General features: G+C 35.4%; 1 protein-coding gene across 5 annotated transcripts in view; it reads right to left on the reverse strand.

The window, feature by feature from the left end:
* The window catches only part of RB1CC1 (RB1 inducible coiled-coil 1), an 82,656-nt gene that overhangs the window by 40,285 nt on the left and 27,842 nt on the right, over positions 1-14,529 (reverse strand). For all 5 annotated transcript variants that reach the window (XM_075023286.1, XM_075023283.1, XM_075023284.1 and 2 more), the window contains 3 exons: positions 11,527-11,729; positions 9,964-10,399; positions 5,780-5,950 (listed from right to left, as the gene is read on the reverse strand). In XM_075023286.1, the coding sequence (XP_074879387.1) occupies positions 5,780-5,950; positions 9,964-10,399; positions 11,527-11,729 (810 nt within the window). The remainder of the gene's footprint in view (positions 1-5,779; positions 5,951-9,963; positions 10,400-11,526; positions 11,730-14,529) is intronic.

A 14,529-nucleotide genomic window follows, 5' to 3' on the forward strand; every position in this document is an offset into this window, starting at 1 on the left:
ACCAGACATCAGTTTTAAGTGTTTCTGAAGTTGATGAGAACAGTAAACCATAGAGTTATACAAAACTGCTGAAAAATAAAACCAGTCGTTACTGATTTGATATTGAATGTAAACCAATCTTGTTGGAAGATGTTATAAAACACATTCGCAAAGCCTGCAATAAATATTTATATCCTAGTGAGAACAGCACAGAAATCAACATATCAAACAATATATTAAGTGTAATGAAAAGAGAAGGAAGATGATGTACACTGAAGATGGAGGAGAATACTGAAGAGTCAACCATTTATTGAACTCAGCAACTTATGTACGGGATGAGTGATGACACCCTGGGAAACAAAAGCAAGTTGCAAGCTTTTTAATCTGTATGTATTATCTGAGCCAAGTGAATGGAAACCAGAAAAGGTGCGAAGAACTGTTATTGAGATGAAGAACAGGACAGCCCCATCAAAAGAACTTGGGTTGTTTAGTCAAGGAAGAAAAAGACATTTAAGAAACCTACTGTGACAATCGTTAGGGAATTGCCAAGCACCAAAAGGAAAGGCAATATGGGCATGAGAGCATATAGATTTAAACCAAGAATACTTTCAGATCTGAGATTAAGGGATGTTTATAAACATTAGGACAATCAGATTCTATACAACTTTGCAACAGGAATAGAGAAGTCAAGAAAATAATTGCTTTTAAATAGCAGCTCAGTAAGCTTTTTAAACGAATCACATGGCATGGAGCCTGAAGTTACACAAAACTGGATGCAGTGAGCTAGAAAATCCCTTCCAGCTTTACTCTCAGTTCCCAAAGACTATTAATTTGAGTATCTTCTGCCACTTCTGTATCCATGGACCCATCTTTAAAATAAAATTTAAACTAAAGTTACCCTAGTATGCAAATCAGAAATAAAAATTTCAGCATACTAGAAAAAGGCCAGTTAAGAAAAAACTGCAGTAAACTGAGGGGAAAAAAAAAAGAAAAAAGAGGGGGGAACCTCAATAAAGAGAAATCCAAGATCTAAATCATCAATTGTTCTGAAAAGCTCTTGCCTTTATAGCCCTGATCAGATGACAGGATTCATGACATAAGCACCACAGTCAAACTAAGGGTCCTGAAAAACAGGCATGATAATGCCTTTATGGATTTTTCCCAACAATATTTCCAAGTCAAAGAAGAAGCAATAAAGAATATAAAAACATTTTAGACTGAAGTTCAAACAATCAACAGGGAATCCAGTCAGTGATACAATAAGCAGCTGAGAAGACCCTGAATCACTATAAACGTATAAATCTAAGGTTTTCTTTGATGTAATAAGAAGCAGGAGGAAAATAAAAGTACAGAATACGAGTGACAAAATACTTTTCCCAATAACTTCAAGTGAAAGAGAACAAGCCCAGAATGAAGAAGGCCACCTGCCAACCAGTTTTTTTACTATGTTTAACAGAGCTAATAGAAGAGGTTCTATGAACCTAATTGATGGAAATGCATTTGGATATAACAAGATGTTTTGAAAAGCTACGCTACTAATAGGGTGTCGTAGTTTAACCCCAACCAGCAACTAAGCACTACATAGCTGCTCACTCGGGAAAAAAAAGTAAAACTCGTGGGTTGATATAAGAACAAATTAATAGGACAGACAAGAAAAAAATAATAACTATAATAATAATGATAATAATAACAATGAAAGAATTGGAATATATAAAACAAGCGATGCACAATGCAATTGCTTACCACTCACCAACTGATGCCCAGTTCGCTCCCGAGCAGTGATCCGCCCCCACCAACTCCCCCCCAGTTTATATACTGGGCATGACGTCACATGGTATGGAATACCCCTTTGGCCAGTTTGGGTCAGCTGCCCTGGCTGTGTCCCCTCCCAACTCCTTGTGCCCCTCCAGCCTTCCTGCTGGCTGGGCATGAGAAGCTGAAAAATCCTTGACTCAGTCTAAACACTACTTAGTGACAACTGAAAACATCCGTGTGTTACCAACATTCTTCTCATACTGAATCCAAGACATAACACTATATCAGCTACTAGAACGAAAATTAACTCTACCCCAGCCAAAACCAGGGCATAGGGAAATTAAAAAAAAAGTAAAATCAAACACAAGAATATATTGGAAAGGATAAGCTATTGGGCAGAATCACACCAAAAGATTAGAGAGGCTGCCAGTTTTCTAGAGGCATACTCTTATTACATAATGCCACCTACTGACCACAATTCTATATGCTCATGTTACAAATCACAGCTTCCACATAGAAAAATATTTTTTTAATTTAACAAAGCAGCTTTCCATATTAAACGTCAGGGGCTAGAGATCAACTATTCAACTACAGAACTCGGGATGTAAATTTAAACTGTTTAATGGTAGTTAATTGAAAAGGCTGACTGGAAACAAAAGAAATCTTAAATCAGGAACAAGCAAATTAACTAAGCCATGATGCCGCCTAACAGCAGATGACTGTTCCATAGGATAAGTTTGGTTTGAATTTTAGTAATGAAACTGAGGTTGGAGTAGAAAGTCAACTCAAATTCTGGATAGAACATCAGCTTTTTCTGGCCTGGGAAAAATAAGCCTACAGCTTCCAGTACAAAAACTGCCAATGGGATTACCATTGAGACGTTCCTTATTCTTGTTCTATAAAGGACCTCCACTTTATGAACAGAAACAGTTCACTGCTGGAAGGTGTGATGTAAATGAAAATTGTATGAGTTTTTTTTCAGATAACACCAAATATTAACAGTTGTCATATAAACTGTGTACTTTTAAAGGTAGTGCTCACAAGTCCTCATCTATATTTTTAAATATAATTAAACCCTTGTACCTTGCCATTCTTAGATATCTATGCAGACTATCATTTGAATGAGTCACATGATAACAGCTCTAATATCTTACAAGCGTCTAATTTTTTCCAAACACTATCCAAACAACTGCTAAAACTGGTATGAAAATAATTCCTAAGACTCAATCATAAAAATCAAGGAATAAAAGCATCTGGTAGTACACTTAATCACTTGTTTAACCATAAACATTTAATTAACTGAAGCTTAAAAACAAACAACAAACACCTAAACACACTATCACATTCTATCTGACAGTTCTTAAAAACCTCTATATCATGAGTAAAGGAATAGACAATTTATAAAAAGAAAAGATGGTGATGAAGATTTGAAAGTTAAAGTCTCTTGACAAGCCTTCAAAAGGTACAAATTCTAAATTTACAGTAGCATTTAAACAGGGCAACAAGGTATCTTTCCAACTGACTTTTAGGCATCTCACTCAAAAGTGGAATTGGTAAACTTGAGGTAGGCTCTTCATGCAAATGAAGAGGAAAAACACAGGTAAAACCACCACTCACTGCATTGAGCAACCAAGTGTAGGGATGGAAGAGTAGCTTTTCCATCATGCTAAATTCCCTTGGATTTAGCACTGGCCTACAATATAAACACTGCAGGACTGAGATTAAGCACAAACTTACTTCTAAACCTTACTCATTATCTGAAGACAGGCTCCACTTTTAAACAATGCTGCCAGAAGTACTGGTAGCACCCACCTTTATATACCAGCCAGAAGATGCAGTGGGAAGCCTGGGCCCTACGTCACTGTCAGCCCAGTTCTCGGCTCTTCAAAACGGGGATCGAACCACCCCAAGACAGGGAGGCAACATTGTTCACTTACTTCTACTAATAATATATACAAATGTGCAAGCAGAAATAAGAAACTCATGACCTTCTTCATGGTCCCAGCTCTGATGTAATGGTGAAAATCTGAACATCAGATTATGACTGCATAGAGATTTTAACATACTTTCAGTTGCAAACAAGGCATTAAAGGACAATCTTAGGTATAAAGGACACTCTTAGGTATAAAGTTAACTGAAGCCCTTCACAGAAACTGTTTTTAATAAAGAAGCTTTGATATGGCACTGTAATGTTTAAAAAAAACACAAAAAACAAAAAACACAGAAGCTATATATATTACATTTAAAATGGTCTTAATCAAATTTCTTATCACTTCAGATGACAGTCTCATGCAGACACACTAGTCTCTCTCCTCACTACAAGCTTGGTGATCAACCATTAAGCACATTACCTATTCCCTGATCCTGTATCGTTGAGTGACAAGTTACCAAGGACTCAGTACTTCCCTTCAAATTAAATTTAACCACTTATCTCTTACTCCATATCTCCAGCTGAAGTTCTGATTTTCTGTTTTACTATTTATATAAATATATTTATAGAAACAGAAAATTCCTCCACAACTCAAACCTGAAGGTCCCCAGTTTTTCTAACTCCTGAAGTATATAATGCAGCAGGGTCATAACTCCCCTTTTCAGCTCAGAAAATAAAACAACATGCCCCCTCAAAACAAGAAAAGCTAACTGCATGGAGTGGCACATGAGCTAAACAACCTTACCAAGAGAAAGGTTAAAAGGACAGTGGAGCACCTCGCCAACCGTCTGGTTGTATTTGTTTGACTCTGGATCTAGTCAAACATCAGAAGACGACAACATATTAAGAACAAAACAATTAATTAGTTGGTGTGACAGGAAGTGTTCAGGACATGCCACCTGGGCGTGATGCCAATTTCATGTACCATTTTCCCTTTCCATTATTGAGGTTTTTTCCACTTTGTCTTCCATTTAATGAGACTGGATGAACTAGCAAAGATGAATCAATTCACAGCATACTAGTCTCCAGCATATGAGCAACTGCAAACTACAGGCTGTCTTTGATGGTCTACCATTGGCAAAAAGTTGTCTGCTCTTACATGTAGCTGTAAACCAGGTAGAATTCAGACAGATTTGACAAAGATATGTACAGGCAGACACTAAGGTAATATTTAAGCCAGATGTTTTTTTCCCTTATGCTAAGAATACTCATTAAACACACCTATTTTCAAATAAGGTTTAAAATAAATATCTACAAAGTTTATAGACATCTTCATCAGATCCTATTTTTATTAGCAGCTTTCTACATTAATGTGCAAAATGTTACACTAATACAGCACGACCTGTTTGTAAACCATTCACTACATTTAACAAGATACACCTTTACACAACAAGACATACCTTAAAAGGTATTTTCAAAGCTGTTAAATTTTACCATATTCTAATTCTTACTCATCCAGGAAAAAACTTAACTTTTAAAAAGAAAATAAACTAGATGCATTCTATTCCAGGAACAATACCATATACTGACGTATCTCAGAAGCCAGCAATTTTACACTGGTGCTTTTACAAGAATGCTGATTGGTTGAATTGGAATTAAAAATATTTTTCCAAATTATAACCAAGAGAATGTTGACAGAAATACTTTAGCTATAAAAGTATACAGCTTAATATGCAGTTGACAAAGTTGCAGTGAACTACAGCTCTGCATGTTCCTAGTGCATGAAAGTCTAGGATATTTTAAGTAAGGCTTTTATTTTGTACAGTGACTTTTTCTCCAATATAGGTAAATATAGGGCTTATGTTAATGTTCCTTCAAGTTCCAGTGCTGTCCACCACCCACTGTTGCATTTTCAACTAGTTTGATATGTTTAAAAAAGTATTTAAGTTAACGTGGTTGTTGGAGTTACGAGCTGAAAACATGTCTACAAGATATAAAAACCTAATATTTAAGTGTCAAATTATTAGAATATAGCACCTTTTTGAGCATCTCCAGTGTGGTATACTGAAAACTATCTTGCATTAAGACCTGGAATTGTTTCACTGTAATCTTTAACAGCAGGCACATACCAAAAATCTATCATCTTCCAATGTTGCACATACAAATGTGTATTACCTGAGCAAGTTCCTTCTGTTCATTCACCAGTCTGCTGCAGCTTGCTATCATCTGGTCCAATGCATACAGCCTATCCTCAAGGCCTTTAATAGCCTTCATGTTCTGATTATCTAGTTTGGCGATAGTTTGGCGACATTCTGCCAGAAAGGGTTGGATGATCCTTGGATCAAGCTAATAAAAAAAAAAATAAATTATTAGTAGTAAGGTGATGTGAGCTACCTAAATGAGTTCTTATAACCTTAATACTTTTCTTTCCTTTTTTTTTTAAATAAAATCTAATGTGTGCATACATCTGTCATCTGCTTCAGAAAGTTAATGAGTCTGTGGATTTTATATCACAGCATGAGTTTCTTTGAAGTATTCCAACCAGGCCATCATAGAAATCAGGGTCCTTACAAGGGGAAGGGACATCAGTTCAGGATACAAGGCAGGGTGCAGGGGGAAGAGGCAGCTTAAAGCTAATGGACACAGTCTACCCTGAAAGAGAGTCCACACAGCTACAATCAAAACAAGTGATGAATGTGACTCAGTGGAAAGTGCAGTAGGGAGGGTGATGGGAAAAAGCTGCAAAACCCATTAGCCTTTTCACACTAAATGAATGTTTTAATTGATTCCTTAGACAAGCAGATCAGTTGTAAGTAACTGGAAAACAAGTAAATAATACATTTGTAATACTTCTTACTAATCCTTCTCCTAATAAAAACACATTTTTTAAATTGTTTAATCATATTTCTTCACAGGCCATTATCCAGAAGAAAAGCGTTTGAAACAAAGAGGTTAACAATGTCCACAGATATTAAGGGTGGCTCTTCAGAGTAGTGAAATTAATGAAAGTCTATTTCCTTAGTTCTAAAAACAACATAGGTAATTGCAATAGCTTATGCAGGACTGAGTTTAGTCTAAACCTGGAATGCATTAGTTAGGAACATAGTAAGAGTCATGAGGTGTTAGCAGAATATGAACAAGCTTGCCCAAATTTATCCAAAATGGTTACAGTATGCCATCTACTACATGAGAATCTAATGAAAAGGACACTATCCTATGAGATCATACTAGCTGTCACAGCACTGGCTTCTTTCGTTAACATGCAGGGTTTATGCCACTTACAGAGTACACAAATTAACCCTCAAAAATTGCAATTATAAATGCAAAAATGCAATTATATGACTCAACATAAATAAAAGTACTATTTTCCCCTTAATTTATTATTTAACTGTATAAGAGCTTTCACACACAGCCACTTTTTCATTCTGGAAACACCCTTCTGGGGTATAGAGAGAGGAATCTGAAGAGGAAAAGCATTACAAATTAAGGAGCAACTACAAAAAATAGGTCTTTCATTCTCTTCAAACAAACAAACAAAAAAAACCAAACCAACCAAAAGACCACAAAGGGAAGTATGAAAAACTGGCAATTTTCCCAGATTTTTTCAGAATAAATAATGTTATTAATGTGACAAAATAGGTCAAAGTTCTACGAAAACAGCAAAGGCTAATTTTTTGTATGTTATAAATGGTCTTATGAATCTTGGTCTTTCTCAAGTGAGTTGTCCATCTTCAAGAACCAGTAATAAAAATAGTCTGTGGGATTAAACCAGATTGGTTTTATATGATCATCTTCATTGCCATCCTATTCAGGATTACTTGCCTGTGGCATCCTGAATTACTCCACTGCAAAACCCAGAACAGTTTCTTAACAGACAAAATACTAAAGAACAATATGGTGGATATTTTTATTTTTACCTTCACAAACTAGTTGTGTTTTATCTCTTTTTACTAAGAATGTCTATTCCTCTCATTCCACCCTGTAATTTATTTCTTCCATCCATTCTGTTTAACCCCTCTTTGACCTAATTGCATCTGTAGCACTCAGCTCTACTCACTGGTAGATAATATTGCTCTCCTCACCTTTAAAAGCCTCTTCCTTTTCTAGCCTTTTATTTAATTGGCTACGACAGCACTTCAGAAATATCTGGTTAGCTCCTACTTACCCACTGCTTTTACTATAACCTAGGTTTCTACAGTTAGAAGCATCGTTTTTTAGAAACACCTAGAGGCTAGAAGAACCAGATACCTAGCAGCGAGCGCTCTGTGCAACACACCAAACAGTTCTGCCAAGCATACCAGTATCAAAAACATAAAGCTCATACTCTGATACGTTACACTTTCATGAAAATCTTACCTGAATTCAGAGTTTCAAAGAAGAATTGCAATCACAAACCATTTGTATGGTTCATATTTCCAAGAAGGAAAGGGCATGGGGAGAATGCAGGAAAAACAATAAAAAAAAAAATAGTGCCATTTTATTCTAGCTTGCTATGTTAAAAGTGTCATCCCAAGTAAATACTGAAAGAACAATTGTGTTGCAAGATATTTACTTAGTATTTTCTTTTCAATTACAGGACAACTCTGTTTTCAAACATTCTAAAATCAATGGTAGGCAAAAGATTCAATTCTTTGTCTGTGCTGCTATCAAAACAGATTAAATTAATGTTTTCCTAATGAAAACTAGGAACTATCACATTACTTCAAAGCTTTGGGGTTTTTGTGAACCAAAATAGTTCAAAATTGATCATAGTTGTTCTGGTGGCAGCCAGAATAGTCCGACTAAAGCGTTTTCCCTACCTGCCAATTCTGCTTATGCCAAGGAAAAAAAAAGAAACTTCATTTTTGCAAGAGCAATCACATTTTTTCCCAACAAAAATCAGCTTAAGATACAAAACAATTACAATAGTTGAAACAAAGGATTTCTGACTAGTCTTAGATAAGACAAGGACAGAAAGCTCACAATTACAAGACAGCCTCTCTAAAACACGTGATGTATGTCAGATAAGACTACAAGCTGATCAAAAAAGGTACAATAAGTATTTAACTAAAGTGGTTATTTCTTTCATTTTTGTATCTTTAGTATCACTACAATTTATTTGGAAGCAACTGTTTAATGTCTGTCTCTTAAAATACTGATTTTTAGACACATTACATTTGTGCCCTGTTAATATTATGTAGAAAGTGAATTTATTCTCTTGCAACCGAACTACTGGGTCTTATTATTGTTGTTTTAAACTAGTAGAAAGCACCTTGTAGCATTACTGAACAAATAGGACAGAAGATTGTCTCAGACTTCAGCAATCAGCAAGTCTTTCACACACAAAATTGAATATTGGTTTTGCTAAAGAAAAAAACACTTGTAAAGTCCAATCTTTCTCTTAGCCTTTTTCGTACTACTAAAGTTTAGACAGCTCAAAATCTTAAGCAGCCCTTAATGTTAAGCCCAATCCTCCAACTACTTTTAAGACAAAATCAAAAAATCCATGTACAGAACTGACTGCCTCAATGTTCCCTACAACAGATTGGGTTTAGACATAACGGAGTCTTCCAATCCTACCTTATGGAGGAAATGAAGTGTCAAAGACAATAGAAATTGTTTTCTTTGTTCAAGGTATATTGAGTTGTAACAGTATAAAACTACACATATGCAAAAAAGGCTAGACAACGTAAGAAATACAAGTTACAGTGAAAGCAAAGAAGGAAGGAAATATCTAAGGAAATCTCTAGGCAAAAGGATTTTAAAACACTATAATGCTCACTGGTTAAAATAATCATTTGGAAAGTAAAGAAAGTGAGCAATGTTTTATTCTACCAGCAGCAGAAATACAAACTGGCATGTTGGGCTCTTCTGAGCACATCTGTATCAGCTATATAAGGAATGCATAAATATATTATGTAAATTTATCACAATTAATCACATGAATTGTCCTATATTTTAATAAAGGCTTCAATATTTTTAAGACAAAGAACATTAACTTTGGTCCAGGAAAATCTTTACTTTCATTATAAGCATAATTTCTATGAAAAAGGCAAAGAAAGAATAGCAGTAAAGTCACTTTGGTTACACACTACGAGAAGCTACTGGCTTTCCAACAGGAATTGCTCTTTGAGAAACAAGCAAGATAACAAGCATTAATTGTGAAATTATATAATTTCCTTAAGGTCAAATTCCTAACACTCAAGAACTCTTAAAATACTTCCTACACCCTCACCCTCCCCTAGTCTCTGCTTTGGTCTCCATTCAGAAAGTTATCTGAGAAACGAGTTACAAAGTCACTTCAAAAGCACCAGCGTCTGGAAAATAAACAGCAATATTCAATGCAATATACTTTGATTTTTAAAAACTTGTTAACTTACCCTGCTCATAGAATCAAAACATTTTCTGACCAGCGACTCAACATCATTAGGTCTATCTTGAACATTTATCCAGTCTAATAAAGACACATTGAAGGAAGGCTGATCATCATCTTTCAATTCTACTGCTGTTTCAATGTCCTGGACAGTAGCATTTTGACCAGTTTCCTTATCATCTTTTACATTTTCAGGACCTGTGCCTTCCAAAGCTGAATGTTCAACTGACTTGCAAAATGAGGCTAACATTGATTTATTGTTCATTTTAGATATATCAGAATAAAGCACCAATTCAGCAGATTTCCCATCCTCAGTTTCTTCGCTTTCTGCCCCTCCATGCTCAGCTGAAGAATCCAGTCTTCCTAAACACTCTCTGTAACTATGTCTCGTTAGGCACTCCAGCAGTGGTATCTTGGCCATGATAGAAACAGCAGAACCCAAGCTTTTTTAAAAAGGGTGAAAAGAAAAAAACATCAGTAGCTAGAAACCAATACCAATATGACATAAAAACTTAAGATACAAACCACCCATAATATAAAGTATTATTTATTTTAGAATTGAAGCAGATTACAAAATTAATTTGGTAACTACCCTTTCAAAATACTGCGTTCAGTATCAACATCATGGAAGGATAGCTAAAAAAGTTACAATTTTTGCTTTCTTCCCCTGCTGAATATGAACTCTTCTAAACTTCCAAGTAAGCTTGTGTTTATAATGCAGTGAAAAAAAGGACAGTTTGATAAACTGACACATGCCTTTTTTTTTTTTTTAAACACACAAGTGGGACTTTCATATTCCAATCTGGGATACCAATGCTTATTAGCAAAGATTGAGTGTTCTCTGGCTGACTACTTTTGCAGAGTTTGAACAGTTTCTATATGTTTGGTAAAAGCTATGAAGTTCAAGTTTTGTTGGGGGTTTTGGGGGTTTTTTTGGTTTTTTTTTAATAAAGGTAAAACATATTTATGCTTTATTTCTTTAAGTAGCCAACATCCACTTACATTCTATTAGGCAAAGTACTCAGAGAAATACCATAATACTATAACATCCAGAAGGATGTAAAATATTTCCCTTGGAGTAACATCCAGAGTTTGCAGGAAACAAGTATACACACACATACGCACACACCCCCCCAAAGGTATACATATGCACCCAAAATTTGTGTTATGACTTCATACTTCACACAGATCACCGTTCTTAACATCTGCTCAAGTGTATTAAAAAACAATTAATTCAAAAGTGCAGATATGTATTTAAAAACGTTGATTGATGTCTGAATTTATTATCTAGCTATTTCTAGTGCACATTTGGAAGGACTCCAGCTCTTAAACAGCTGTTCATTAACAAGCGTATCTTCCACATAATTCAATAAGGTTTCTGTGTGCTGATGAATACAAGGAAAAAAAGTCAGTTAAACAACTAGCGCAGAACAGAAAGAATGTTCTCTGTGACACAATCAAACAAATACATGCTTGATTAATTAGAACTGGCACCAAACATAGAACACTCAAAAAAAAGTTTAAAATATACAACTTTGGAGGTTGAGGCTGAATTTAATGGCAAACCTACTGTGTAAGTTTCAACTTGATATCATCTATGGACTGCAAATAGCTTGAATATACATTTTCAAACTTGAAAAGTAGCTTTTGGTAAGAGTATGTACAATCTTCCAAGTTGGCCATTATGGCAGCCCAGCCTTGATGCTGAAGATGTTCATCGTGTACAAGACCTTCACAAAAGGAGCAAAGTTTCTTGGCAACCTCATACATTTCCTACAAAAAAAAAAATTCCAACAAAATGCAAATCACTTCAGGTTATTATTGTAGTAACTGTGTAAAACATTAAAGTGAGACATTTAGAAAACATGAGACATTTAGAAAAAAGTGTTAATTTTACAAAGCTAGAAGGTTGTACACCTTAAAACTTCATTAGAAATAACAAAACTTCCTTTATTCTAAATAAAAAATTTAATTAGATGACAAAAAAGTATAGACTATTTACTGAGAAATATCTTCAAAACAGGCAGGTGAAAGTTGCAGTTGCAAAAAAACCCTTATAATATTAATTAAATGCTGCTAATATAAAATATTCAGTGCACACATACATGAATAATAATGCTTGTACTAATCTGATAGGAGCTGGCAAACAAGGTCCATTAAGTAGGAGACTATTGATGAACCACGCAGAAGCTCAGAACAAGACAATGAACTGCAGGATCAGTCAACAGAAGCACAGGTGCATCAGGTGCAAGAAGAGATGCATGAGGAAAACAGCAAGGCAGATAATTAATTGAAGTCTTCCACTGATTAATAAACCAGATGCAGCACAATGAGAAGCAGTGCAGAGTGTCCACAAAACTCTAAAACACAGCCTGAAACTTTGTATATGCAAACAAACGTGGAAGCTTTTCTGTTAAAGAACTGGATGACACAAAGGCATTTTGCTGCCATAAGGTGAGAATTTAATTACCACCCAAACTGACAGAGTGAAGAGACCTACACACGGCAAGTACCATATCTTACTAAAAGTGCACTAACAGCAATGCCTATTATATTCAATTCCAAAGTTTTAAAATAGTTACTCTTCCTACTAGTTAAGTTTACCAATTTAAGAAAACAGGCTGTTCCCCTCAAAAGGCCTGCTACTTAAACACCAGTACAAGGAAGTAAAACAAAAGTCATACAATAAATCCTTCAGCTCAATACTTTATCAATAACATACTACACAGAAAAATATTCTCCTGAGCATACTTGTATGTTGGGTCCTAATATCTACCTATCCTCCAAGAAAGAAAAACTTACTACTTTTTGCAGGTTGAGCATACTGTTAAACTAGGACTGAACACATAACTTTCCTCTGCTATAGTACTTGTGAGAAAACCATGCATGGAAAAACAAGTTATGCAAATACAGTGAGAAAGCAGTGTTAAAAACCCAACACATCAGTATATTTCAGAATGCATTTGCTGCTGAACACATGGTTAGCAGCACATATGCATACACAAAAAAATTTAGAGCCCAACAACACTTATCTTCTAGAAATAAACCAGAAAAATGCAGAGCATTTCATCCAAACATTTCAGAATTAATACTGACAAAACCTGAAAGTTATGAACACCCTCCTTTTTTTTTTTTTTTAAAAAGTCCAAGCCTTGTCTCAAGCAGCATGACAAAATTCCACTGTCCTTCAAATCACTGGTAGCCAAGCTATCAGCAGATGAACAATGAATATACAAAAATTATGCAACTCCAAGGAAATCAAAAGCTATTACAAATTTCTATCACTTTGTAGTAAAGATAGTATTTGTTGTCTTGTTTTCCAAACTTTGGTCACTTTCTGGGCACATGAGAGTAAGGATTTCTGGTTTGAAAAGAACAGTTATTTTATGTGCTGCATGAGCTCTCACTTCCTAAGTCAAAATCACCCAATAACACAACTGGGACAGTATCCAGATAGCACCGAAATCTGCAAGTCATTTTCTTCAGACTACTTCCAGTTTGTGCATACAATTTAAATTCACATAAGCTGACTAATGCAATATTGACAACTTGATCAATTTTTTATTATATTCTTAAATTCACTTTGCATACAAGTTACTCAAAGGCAAATTCCACAGCATATAAAAAAGCAGAACTACTGCTTCTTCGATTATCATATTAAGAACCCAAAGAACAGGCTGTTTTACCCGAAGGTATACTAAAAAAATACATCAATAATACTAAGCTGAAAAGGTAAATGAATGTCCCCACTGTGTTCTAATGTATTTCCTGGGAATGTACACAAGCATTTTACTTTCAACTCACAAACACTATTCTCCTCCCAAAGTCAACCTCCCTCCAACCTACTGGCAATAATTCCAGAAATGAGAGCATATGCAGAACCACACATCAGTTTGAAGACTAAAAGAATATAAGCCGTCTACAAAATCAAAACTGATCATAAAGTCTTTTTACGCAGTTCCTTCAAGTGAGTATCACAGTTTACCAGGGAAAATAAAGACTGGACTTCTCCCACCTCCAAAAAAAAAAAAAATGCTTCTTAAAAGCTCTGGGTAGAGGCTTTTGTTAGTTCTATTTTCCTTTGGACAAACTCACGTAGCATACCACAGCTCTAACGTGCAATAAAGAAATGTATATACTAGGCTTAATCTGACCAGACTTTCTGCCCTGAGAAATACTCTTAATTAGTAGCCAATGTTTGCTTTTTTAGCTAGATCTATTTATTGTGTTTACACCGGAAGGAAAAAGTTACAAGTTGGAGTCGTCCTATGAAGCTTTATTATACGTTATTCTTGATGCTCCACTGAGAATCTAAGCATTGTCAATTTAAGATTTTAGTCTTAACAAGGTTGCTTCCTCAGCAAAACACTTTCAAAATGGGGCTGGAGCACCTCTCCTATGAAGACAGGCTAAGAGAGTTGGGGTTGTTGAGCTTGGAGAAGACAAGGCTCCGGGGAGACCTTATAGCAGCCTTCCAGTACCTAAAGAAGCCTACAAGAAAGCTGGAGATGGACTTTTTACAAGGGCATGTAGTGATGGGACAAGGGGTAATGGCTTTAAACTGAAAGAGGGG

This window comes from Buteo buteo, chromosome 3 (genome assembly GCF_964188355.1).
Source record: "Buteo buteo chromosome 3, bButBut1.hap1.1, whole genome shotgun sequence".
NCBI classification, from domain to species: Eukaryota; Metazoa; Chordata; class Aves; order Accipitriformes; family Accipitridae; genus Buteo; species Buteo buteo.